We start from the raw sequence: 11382 nt of genomic DNA on the forward strand, positions 1-11382 counted from the left end.
CTCGGCGACCGAGCGGGCGGGGGAAGCGGCCGGACTGTTCCAGAAGGGGGAGGAGGAGCGAGGAGTGGGCGGGCCGACGGGGCCCGGGCGGCGGGGGCGGGAGGGGCCGGCCGCTGACGTCATCGGGGCGCGCCGGGCGCTCTCCGAAGCCGCGGCGGCGGATGAATGGCGGGGCCGGGGGCGCTGGCGCCGCGAGACGCCTCGCTCTCCCGCGGGCCGGTCGGCTCCCTGCCGCGCCCCGGAGCCCCTTTTCCTCAGCCTCCCCTTTGGTCTCGTCCCCCGCGGCTGACTGTCGGAAGGGGGGAGCCGGCTTCCCGTCTGCGCCGCCTTCCGGTCGCCTTCGCGGCCGCCCGGGTCCCGATCGAGAGCCAGGTGCGGCGCCGGGCCGGGGGCATCCCCCGGGGAAGGGCTTCCCGGGCCGCCGTGCTGCCGGGAGTGGGCCCGCGCCGGGGCAGGGGCTGCAGCGTTCCCGCCCCGGGGGCGTGGGAAAGGGGACGGGCCCGCGCGGGCCAGGCACCGCGCGGCAGCCCCGCCCCGGCAGGGAGGGGGCCGACGGGGAGGTGCGGAAAAGCCCCTGGGGGATCCGGCTTCTGCGGCGGCCGGGCCGTGCAAGGGGCCTCCGGAGGCGCGGTGCGGACCGAAGTTTCCCCTCCGGGGCGGTAGCTTCGCTTGTCGGCCCGTTTTCCACCGGGGGTGAACGGCTTGTCCTCTTCCCTCATCACCCCCGGGTTGCTGTCGTCGGGGAGCCAGTCCTGAGTCAGCTCTCCGCGGGAGGGAGTTGAGGGGCTCAGCAGGGGCAGAGCTGAGTCTCTCTGGGGTAGCGGCGCGAGCTAATGGGACTTAGCAACAAGTATACTCAGCGGGTGAAACTGTGCCCCAACTCGTTGCGGGCAGTTGTGGGAATTGAATATGGGAAACGCCTGTCGCTGCGAGTCCAAGTGGTTTAATGCACACCTGAATTCGGGGGGAGCTTTCTCGAGTAGGGATTTGAAGGACCAAGAAGCCATCTCTCTCACGACAGGGGTGATTCTGAATGAGCCAGTGCTTGTACCGAAACGCCTCGTGTCTCCGCAAGAATTTGTGACGCTTTACTCTCCTGCAGGGGCCGGGGGTCACTTGCACACCGAAGGCTTCCTACAGAGCAAGTCTGTTCGTTTTCATCAGCTGGAAGTTAGGAACGCTGGTGACTGAAAATCTGGCCACACTCAACCGACTGAGCCACCCAGGCGCCCCTGGCCGTTTTTCTAATTAGCTCTTCAGTGTTGGGAGGTCGGCCTGAGGTCCAGGTTCTGGTCACCATCGCTATGTAGCCTCTTCTGAAGGCCAGGAACCAGGGCCAAGGCCAGGTGGATACAGGTGTGCTGCTTAAATATTTGTGGGACTACATGGGATGGGGTTCTTTTGAAAAGACAGCTTCACAGGTTAGGTTCTTCAGAACCGCTGTCATTGTGAAAGTCATGGTCCCCAATTTTTTTCTCACCTGCGGTACTTCAAAGATGTATTCGATAGGTATAAAGAACTGACCGTACGTAAATACCTGTTTAACGTGATCTATAACTTTTTCATCCTAATCTTTAGAACACTTCATTGTTTTTTTGGTGTTTGTTTTTTGTTTGTTTTTAGATTTTCTTCCGTTACAATGCGATGCGTGTAAACAAGATTTCCATAAAGACCATTTTACTTGTGCTGCACATAAATGTCCATATACATTCGAGAAGGTAATTGATCGTATTTTATTTCAAAGATTCTAGCTTTTGTTGTCTAAAGCTATGCTGTCCGAATAGTAGACGTTTGCCACGTAGAACTAATAATCTCATTCGGATCAAGTAAGACTTAAAATCTGGTTTCGCCATCAGACTAGCCATATTCCAGGTGCTCGGCCACCACGTGTGGCCATGGGTGGTGCGGATACGGCATGTTTCCACCATCACAAGAATGTCTGGATGGCACAGCTCTAAAGCAAGAGATTTTATTTTCAGGGGCTCTTGAAGTCAAATTGTTGTATCCAAACCTTGAAAGTTTATTTTGCGTGTGAAAGTATTCAGTTCCTTTGATTCATCATGCTAACGAAGAGCATAGTGGTGTCTTTGTGAAGTGCCAGAAATGGTTAATATTTGACAAAGAACCTAATCTGGAAGCCATTAAAAACGCTAGTTTAGGGGCGCCTGGGTGGCGCAGTCGGTTAAGCGTCCGACTTCAGCCAGGTCACGATCTCGCGGTCCGTGAGTTCGAGCCCCGCGTCAGGCTCTGGGCTGATGGCTCGGAGCCTGGAGCCTGTTTCCGATTCTGTGTCTCCCTCTCTCTCTCTGCCCCTCCCCCGTTCATGCTCTGTCTCTCTCTGTCCCAAAAATAAAAATAAAAAACGTTGAAAAAAAAAAAAAACAACGCTAGTTTATTTGGGTGACTTCACAGCCGCTGTTCAGTGGCAAATAGTACATTGTAGAAGCAGGAAGACGGGGACTCTAAGAAGACCCACGTGCATGAGTCCGAAGGAGTGACACCTTGTTATTGGCTTTGCAGGTGGCTCTTGACCTGTATTCGTTTTGTTTCTGGTGGTTCTGAGGTTTTGTGTTTTTTTTTTAAGTTTATTTATTTTGAGAGAGCATGAGCAGGGGAAGGGCAGAGAGAGAGAGAGAGAAAGAGAGAATCCCAAGCATGCTCTACGTTGTTAGTGCAGAGCCCGGTGCGGAGCTCGAACCCATCAGGTGCCCCCGCTTGAGCCGCTCAGGTGCCCGATTCAGAGGTTATTTTAGTGAACTCTATAGCCCGAGTGTTGCTTCCTTGAGGTGGCAGTTAGAAAGGTGAATGACTTATTAGCATTATTACATGCTTTCATTAGTGTTGGCTGGGGTCTGACCTTCCAGCGTTTTCTAGGTCATTGGGGGGGCGGGGGAGGGTGACTCCTATTTACCAGGCCCCGATGACTAGGCCAAACTATCCAGTTGATTTGTTGGCTTGACCTCCCCACGTCCCTAGATAGGGAGAGGCTGGCTAGACATCAGTAGTAATGCCTTATTTGGCACAGAGTTGTCAACTGAGAGAGTGTTGCTGGTGACCCTGCGGCTTGACCCAGACGGCAGGCCTCCTCCCTCTGTGATGACACGTTTGGATGTCAGTTGTCACGTCCGTCCGTTTTCTTGCTGAGCTTAGTTTCCTTAGCTCCTGCCCTGGCTCTGAGGTTTTTAACTGCTGGGCGCTTGGTTCTTCCCTATAGAGCCCCTCCCCCGCCGTCTGCTTGGGTGGCTGTTAATGAACCTGAGAGCTCAGCCTAGCTGTGTGCTCTCCAGTCAGCCGCCTGCGTCTCCCTGCGGGTGAAAGCCACAAAAGGATCAGGCGGGCTGCTGGCAGTTGAAGGGAGCCGGAGGGTGTTCGCGGTAGTGTTCTCTCCCGTTCTCTCTGTTCCGGAGGTGTCCGGGCTGGCTCCCCACCTGCCGGGGCGGTGCTGGATGAACGGCCCTGCTGCCCTGAGACCAGATCCGTTTCACCAGCTTTTCTTTGGCTGCCTTTCACCGTCTCAGGGCCGTGTCCACAGCTGGTTAACAGTCTGTTAGGTTTAAATTCTACTGGATTCCGCTTCCTGTCCTGAATCTGTACGGAAGCCTTACTATTCATCCTCAGGGGTAACCACGCCGTCTTCTAATGAACAGTCGGAACATCCGTGCTTGTCCTCTATTTGATTTTCGATGCACTATACCTTTTCCTTTTGTGAGTTTTGTCTGAATCTGGAATATGATTTTATATCATTATTTTGGGGACGTTCGGGTCCCGGTGTGCCCACTTTGTAACAAACCAGTACCGGTAAAAAAGGGAGAGATCCCAGATGTGGTGGTTGGTGAGCACATTGATTGAGAGTGTAGCTGCCATCCTCGGAAGAAAGAGAAGGTGAGGACAAATTCTGTCCACTCTGTGAATGGGGATTTTTTTCCGTAGGGGGGAAAGGTCCATTATCTAACTATGATCCGCAGTCCTAATCGTCTGCTTACAGATGAAACCTTAGTGACGTCAGTGCTTCCCCGAGTAGTGGACGGCATGGGCTTTTACAGATACGGGGACGTATTTTCTAAATATGAGAGTCTCTGCTAGGATCTGCTGCTTCTATAGGAATTTCATACTTTTTCTCCCAAAGTGAAGAGCTAATGTGGTTTCTAGAACCGTTTGGTTAAGGTGTGCTTTTATTAGCTGCTCCTAGTGAAACGTAAAAGGATATATACAATTTGACCTTGCAGCGTTCTTCGTGAGAGTTGTACGTTTGTTCACTTGGAGTAAATCATGCGAGCGAAAATAGCAGGCCCCATTCTCCTCACCGGTCTTGGTCGCTTGGGGTCCGGTCCTTTCCTCCAGGTGTGTGCGCTGTTGTGTCTTGGGTTTGTCTTATTCCCTCGTAGTTGTGGGTATCGTTAGCTGGTTCGGCACGGTGTAGGCTGAGCATGGGCTACCGGCCCCGTTGCTACGCTGCCACCTGTCTGGCTGCCCGCCCCCGCCCCGCCCCGGAGACGAGTGGGGTCCCTGCGCAGGCCTTCCGGGGCTCGGCTCTCTGAGGACACAACTGAGCGATTCTGTCTGTATTTCTCTCAAGGCTAGATCCAAGTTGCCCTACTTTCTGTGTCTCGTGTTTTTTTTCTTAGTTTTTCCCTGATGTGTGGGGAGGCGCATGCCCCCGCTGCTCCCCAGGAAGGACTGTGGAAGATAGATAAATGGAGGCCGTGTACCTCGACGGATCTTCATTCTTGGTTTCCTCTGGCTTAGCTGCATGAGGTAGCAGCCAGGCTCCGAATTCTTCATTTGGGTACTTACCCTGTTCATTTCCTCACTTACGCTGTTGCTGTAGACAGTTCTGTGTAGTTGTTCTACTGCGGTCCTTTGTGGGGCCGGTTTTGCTTCTGGCAGTTGGAGGATGTCCCCCTCGTCCCAGAGTTTGGAAGCTTCGCGTCGAGTGTTCCTGGTGTAGATCCCTCTTCATCTGTCACACTAGGCAGGCAGTGGGCCCTTCCAAACCGGAAATGCCAGCGCTTCCGACTGGAGTTTGGATTCTTTGATATTCTCTAGCCTTCTGTTCCTTAGGCGCTGCACTTTCTGGATCGGTCTCCTTTTTTGCCCCCTGAGGTTTTCTTTCCCTGTGAAATCTGCGTCCAGGGTATTTCCTGTGCGTCACAGTAGATGTCCTCCTCCGTGCCGGATCTGCTGGCTGCTCACTCGCACGGTTGGTGTAGTGTGAACTCTGGCCTTGGCTCTGGGGCATCTGCCCGGCCCACTTTCTCGGGAAACCCTGGAGCCCTAGGACTTCAGGGTCTTTCTCTTAGGCTGATCAGGTTCCCTGGAGAAGGTGGGGTTCTGTTCTGTTCCCTGCCTGGGGAGAGCACGCTCTGGCTTCCGGAATCATGGAGCCAGGTGGACAGAGCACTCGCCTCTCCCCTTCGTGGAGCACAAGCTCCTTGCTGCCTTCTGCGTGCCCCTCCCATGTTTGTGGGGGTCCTCCTGCCCGTCGCTCCCCAGGCCAGAGCCTCTGTGAGACCCTCTGCGGAGCATCCGTCTTGTGCCAGCGTTGGGTGGAGGTCTGATTCTCGCCTTCTCCCATTGTGCTCCCGCGTCACCCTCACCTGCCGGCACTGCTGACGTCTGAGCCTTTGAGGGTTTTGTTTCATGAAGAGGGGTGCTTCTTGACTTTCCCCACCAGCTCACAATTTGGCTTTCTCACTTTGCCAAGTTCATTGTTGTCGGGTGCTTTTTTCTCTAAACCCTCGTAACTCTTTTTTCTCTCAATCTTGTGGATTTATCCCTTTCCAAAAAATCTGTTTCCTGTCGTTTCAAGGAGACTCAAACTGACCTTGCCTTCAGTAGAAGACACGTGTCTACGTGCCCTTTTCTCTTGGACCGCACTTTCTCGGAGCCTCTCGGGCCTTCCGGGGGCCGGTCTGGGCCAGCTCCGCAGCTCGCCCTTCCCGAAGGCCCTCCCAGGTTACTCGGGTTGTGTTTCTGAGACGCCCTGCTTATGCTCCGTACGCAGTGATTGCAGGAAGTAAGCAGAAAGCCTATTAACCCCTTGCTGCTTTCAGCCTCCAACGCGAGAGAGTAGCCCAGCACACAGAACCCTTTCTTGACCAGCCGACCCCAGTCTCCCCACAACCCCGTTTTGTTCACGCTGCTCTGGCCATATAGTGGTGTGCTTTTCCCTTCAGGCCCTCTGGGAGCTCTACTAAAACCTCCCTGCGTCTGTACAAGACCACAGCTCCCCTCGCTCTGCTTTCCCCCCGCACTGACAAGGCCCTCCTCTTTCTTGGCTCACCGCAGATTCATGACCCAAGCCCACCCCAGGGCGGGCATGCCCTCCTTTGCTCCCCTGAAGCAGGCCCTCTGCTCCCTGCACTGGCTGCGCATGCTCAGGTAACTTGAGGCAGTCCACAGCTGCCCATCCTTGCCGGAAGGCTGCCCTTGGGCCACTAAGTGAGCATCTCCTGGCTGCTGTCCTTAGCTCACAGCGTCCGCAGTGCCTGGGAGTTTATACCACTCCCTCCCGTTAAAAGCAAACAAAAAAACCCATCAGTAACTGATGGGAATAGGGGCTATAGATCTTCAGCTCCCTGGAATGTCCCCAGAGCCTCCCGAGTCAGCTCCCCTCGGTGGGACTGTGCGCCATGCCACGGGCTTGGCCTCCTTCCCTCCATCCCCAGTCCCCACTCCGAACTCTCCTAGGTCTGAAGGGTTTTTGCTGAGGACACGTCCAGGTGCCTCATGTGAAGACCAACTTAACGCGCTGCTTTCTATTACTTGCCAAAACCTTTTAGTTAGTATCTGCGTTTGCCCGACAGTAAGATGTTTGTGTAAAGTCTTGGCATTTTTATTTCTTGTAGCTGAGAACTGATTCTAGTTTAAATGCTGGCAGTCTTATTGGGTGTTTGTTAAATAACTGCTTATGGAAGCAATTGAAATGCCCAGTTGGTTCCGTCGGTGGGACATGTGACTCTTGACAGCAGGGTTATGAGTTCAAGCCCATGTTGGGTGGAAAGATTACTTAAAACAATAAAAAGAAACGTTAAAGCAACCCTTGCTTTCTCAGATTTTTATACGCCGGCGCTCAAAAGAGGGGTGCAAGAAGGAGATGCTGCAGGTGATTTGTGACCAGTGCCACGGCAGTTTCCGTATTCAGCGTAGACACCCTCTGGATCACAGCTGCCCACGCGGGAACCTTGCCGTCAGTGTAGCCGGGTGAGCAGAGCGGCTGAGCTGGGACGTGCTGGCCCGCGTACACGGACCCGGAACCCTCACGGTGGGGATAGGGTACCTTTGAGCGTTGCACTGAACTAAGTTGTTGACGTGAAATATTTGTTGTAGAGACTTGGATAAATATAATCTAAATTAAAGTTGGATTCTAGTTGTGTTGTTTTCTTGTGGCCGCCAGAGCAAAGTACCACGGCCTGGGCTGCTTACGCCACAGAAGTTCATCGTCTCCCTGCTCTGGAGGCTGGAGTCCAAGATGGGGGTGTGGCGGGTTCCTCCCCGAGGTTCTGGGGAGATGCCACTCCGGGCCGCTCCCCCCACTGTGGGTGGTTTGCAGGCTGCCTCTCCCCAACCTTTCTGTCTGTCACACGGGTTTTCCTTATGTGTTGCTGTCCAGGCGTAGTCTTTTTTCTTTTTTCTAAAATTTTTTTTTAATATTTGTTTATTTTTGACAGAGAGAGCATGAGCGGGGGAGGGGCAGAGAGAGAGGGAGACACAGAATCTGAAGCAGGCTCCAGGATCCGAGCTGTCATCACACAGCCCGACGCGGGGCTCGAACTCACAGACCGTGAGATCATGACCTGAGCCGAAGTCAACCGACTGAGCCACCCAGGCGCCCCGGGGGGTCTTCTTTTGATGAGGACACAGTCATATTGGATTAGGACCCCACCCTTTTCCACTCTGAGCGCATCTCCGCTGATTACATCTCCGATGGCCTTACTTCCAAACATCACGTTCTGAGGTCCCGTTTAAGACGCGTCGGCCTATCTTTCTGTGAGGACACGATTCGACCCACTCGCCGGTAGTGTAACCGAGAGCACCTTCCTCAAGTCAGTAGAAACATCTGCCTAAACCTGCTGTGGAAGGAAAGCGGAAGGGTAACCGCCTTTTAGTTTCTGCTTATTTCCCGAGTTGTCTGTGCCCGAGCCGGGTCGACGGGTGAGTGCCCTGGCTCCCTAACCGAGCACGTGGCTCTCCGGGTAAGCCGACGGAGGGGTCGTGACTGCTGGTCCAACCTTTCTGTGTAGGTGTGCAGCTGCCAGAGCCTCTGATTCCGAGCCAGCCAAGCCGTCGGGAGCCCTGAATACGTCGTCTTCCAGTTGGCTAGCTCAGCGACCCAGGTACTGGTCCGAACGGCGTGCACAGATACACTTGCCTTGTCCTGGGCGTGGCGGTTCTTGTCGGGTGAGCACAGAAAAGTCGGTGCAGTACAGGTACTAACTGAGCGGTTCAAATTCTGTCCTCCGAGTTACGTACTCCTGGCACACGGCTTAGACTAGGCAGGGTGATCGAGGGTCTGGATTGGAGCTTTCTTGAGCTCCGGATTATCAGTGCAATTTATTCCAGCACAGAGCGGATCACACGGTTGGCGTTTTGTAGCCGTTTCTGAAATACACATCTCTCATATGATCAACTGCTCCGGGTTAGTCAAGATGGACCTAAAAAAAATAAGCTGTTGTTTTGTTCTCTTTCAGATGGAAACTGAAGAGATGATGTGACTCCGTCCACATGGAGACATTAGCTTGTGTTGCGTATTTTAACTTCACAGACCGTGTTTGTGCTGTAGTGCCTTTACGCTTCTCATGGCAAACAGTCTGGAATGTCATTAAAACTTTTCCAGTAGAATGTGCAAATTTTGGCAAAACAAACAGAAGGGTATCGATATTCTGAGCTTGGCTAAACCGCGCCAGCCCCTGCTTCCTCCACCCTGCCCCCAAATGAAGTGACGTGGAGAGCAAAGGGTCTGAGTATTACCCGGCCTGAGTCCCGCAAGAACCTGGCACTGTGGAGGCCTCCGTCCCTTACATACCCGCACAGCTGATGGCACTCTGTCTTTATCAGTGGCTTCCATGGTGACCGCCCCTGGAGCCCAGAAGAAGGGGGAGGCCTTGGGCCTACTTGGCTAAGGGCCCGTGTTCAAAGGCGGCCCCCACTCTGAGAGAGCAGCCTTGTGGCCATACGGCCTATAAATGCTGGGCTCCTACTGATGGCCTCATTCCAGGAGAGAGCCCTGTGCCCGGTGACCCTGGGCGCTGGGAACCAGTGAAGCAAAATGTCCTTGTAGCCGGGTCCCGATCTTAACCCACTGGTCGTCCACCTGCGCACCCCTTTTTCCTGGATTAACAAAATCCAAGCAATTACTCACAGCTTCAACACACGATGGGGGGAAGGGCTCCTGTTCGGTTTCCATTCCGCAAATAGGTGATCAAAACTTCTTCGAGGGGCGCCTGGGTGGCGCAGTCGGTTAAGCGTCCGACTTGAGCCAGGTCACGATCTCACGGTCTGTGAGTTCGAGCCCCGCGTCGGGCTCTGGGCTGATGGCTCGGAGCCTGGAGCCTGTTTCCGATTCTGTGTCTCCCTCTCTCTCTGCCCCTCCCCCGTTCATGCTCTGTCTCTCTCTGTCCCAAAAATAAATAAAAAACGTTGGAAAAAAAAAAAAAAAAACTTCTTCGAGTTGTCTTGGTGGCATTTGTTCTGGACCACTGGTTCTCACTTGGGCGTGCTCAGAGTCGCCTAGAGGGCTTGTTCGAACAGTGCCGGGCCCCACCCCTGCAGTTTCTGGTTCTAGGGGTCTGAGTGGGCCTTGGGATTTGCACTTCCAGCAAGTTCCCAGCTGATGGTGATGCTGTGGGTCTGAGGAGCCCACTCGGATCAATCACTTGTCCTGTACCCCTGCCGTCCGATATGCAGTCGCTGGCCACAGATGGCCTGGAGCACGTGACATGCAGCAAGCCCGGCTGGAGGTTGGATTCTTAGTTTTATTTAACTTAAAGGCTGTTAACTTGATTTACTTTTTAGAAAAATCCTTCAGTACGTTAGGAACTTTGGTATGTGAATCTGGTTTTTCAGTTCTGGATTTTATTTATTTTTCATTTATTTATTTTTTTTGGTTCTGGATTTTAAATACAGGTCAGGCCTTTCTCATGAAAACTTAATGTCCAAATTGAGAATCGAAAACACACTTGAGCTTTGAAGACAAACCATAAAATACATCATTGTTGAAAAAATTATTCACGTGTTGAAATATTTTGGATATGATGGATTAGATAAAGCGATAATGTTATCTATTTTTCTTTTAACTGTGGCTACTAGAAACTTTAGAAACAGGTACGTGGCTTGCCTTACGTTTCTGTTAGACGGTGCTGTTCTTATCCGAACTGAAGGATAAACACCCACATTTAAGCCGGAAGGACGGTCAGCCTAGGAGTCTGCTGGTGCCTCTGTCTTTGGGTTTGACTTGGGATGGGACAGTGGCCCCCCTCAGCACAGCATTTGCCCCTGTGGGTGCCCGAGACCGCGGTCTGTGCCGGACCGTGTGCGTTGACTGTTCTCTCTTGTACACACATACCTGTGATAGAGCTTGAGCCATGAGTTAGGCTCAGCGAGAGGCGATCGACAGCAAAGAAAGAGCAGTCGCGATTACACAGGAACGAGACCTCATGCCTGCCGCGCCCGCTTCGTCGTGCAGTGTGTCTGTAACAAAAGTTAGGAGTATTCTCTCTCTCAAAATTCTTTTTTTTTTTTAAATCGTTTTTGAGAAACAGTGTGAGCAGGGGAGGGGCAGAGAGAGAGGGAGACACAGAATCCGAAACAGGCTCCAGGCTCTGAGCTGTCAGCACAGAGCCTGATGTGGGGCTCGAACCCACGAACTGTGAGATCATGACCTGAGCCGAAAGCGAATGCTTAACCGACTGAGCCACCCAGGCACCCCTCTCTCTCAAAATTCTTACTGTCCTGCACTCCCCGTTCTTGTGATGGTGTGAGATGATAAAATGCCTTCCTCATTAGATGGAGGAGGGAATGACCTAGGCCTGTGAGGAGCCTAGGTCTATTTTTGGCCTGAGGCTATGTCAGAAGGCCGATCATCAGCTTCTGGACCACTGCTAGGGCGGGAGCTGGAACCAGGGTGGGGGCGGGGTTGGGATGGCTGGGATCTTCCCTCCGGTCCTGTTAGTAGATGTTCAGATAGCTCCAAGGGTGTGAAAGTTTGGGAGGGCAGAGGCGTCCTGGCTCCTTGTCACGCTCCTGGGCACTGACTCCCTGCTCAGTGTCCCTTGCATCAGGCAGCTGTGTTGTCCACAGATACCAAAGTCCCAACCTGCCTCCCGCACCACCTGCCTCCTCCTGGGAGCCCAGCACACGTTCTCCAGCAGCTGCGCAGTCTGG

General features: G+C 53.4%; 1 protein-coding gene and 1 long non-coding RNA gene across 2 annotated transcripts; both read left to right on the forward strand.

Moving 5' to 3' along the window:
- The first annotated feature begins 59 nt into the window (after positions 1 to 59).
- On the forward strand, positions 60 to 7542 carry ZFAND2A (zinc finger AN1-type containing 2A). Its single transcript, XM_049639002.1, is given in 4 exon segments — positions 60 to 372; positions 1624 to 1717; positions 3753 to 3882; positions 7055 to 7542. Coding segments are annotated over 4 exon segments (588 nt in total). The 5' UTR covers positions 60 to 161; the 3' UTR covers positions 7208 to 7542.
- A 129-nt stretch (positions 7543 to 7671) lies between these two features.
- LOC125928345 (uncharacterized) lies at positions 7672 to 9432 on the forward strand. Its single transcript, XR_007459636.1, has 3 exons — positions 7672 to 8154; positions 8244 to 8336; positions 8691 to 9432. It is a non-coding gene; the product is annotated as an uncharacterized LOC125928345 (long non-coding RNA).
- Positions 9433 to 11382: the final 1950 nt, after the last annotated feature.

The sequence above is a fragment of the Panthera uncia genome, chromosome E3 (assembly GCF_023721935.1).
Source record: "Panthera uncia isolate 11264 chromosome E3, Puncia_PCG_1.0, whole genome shotgun sequence".
In the NCBI taxonomy this organism is placed as follows: Eukaryota; Metazoa; Chordata; class Mammalia; order Carnivora; family Felidae; genus Panthera; species Panthera uncia.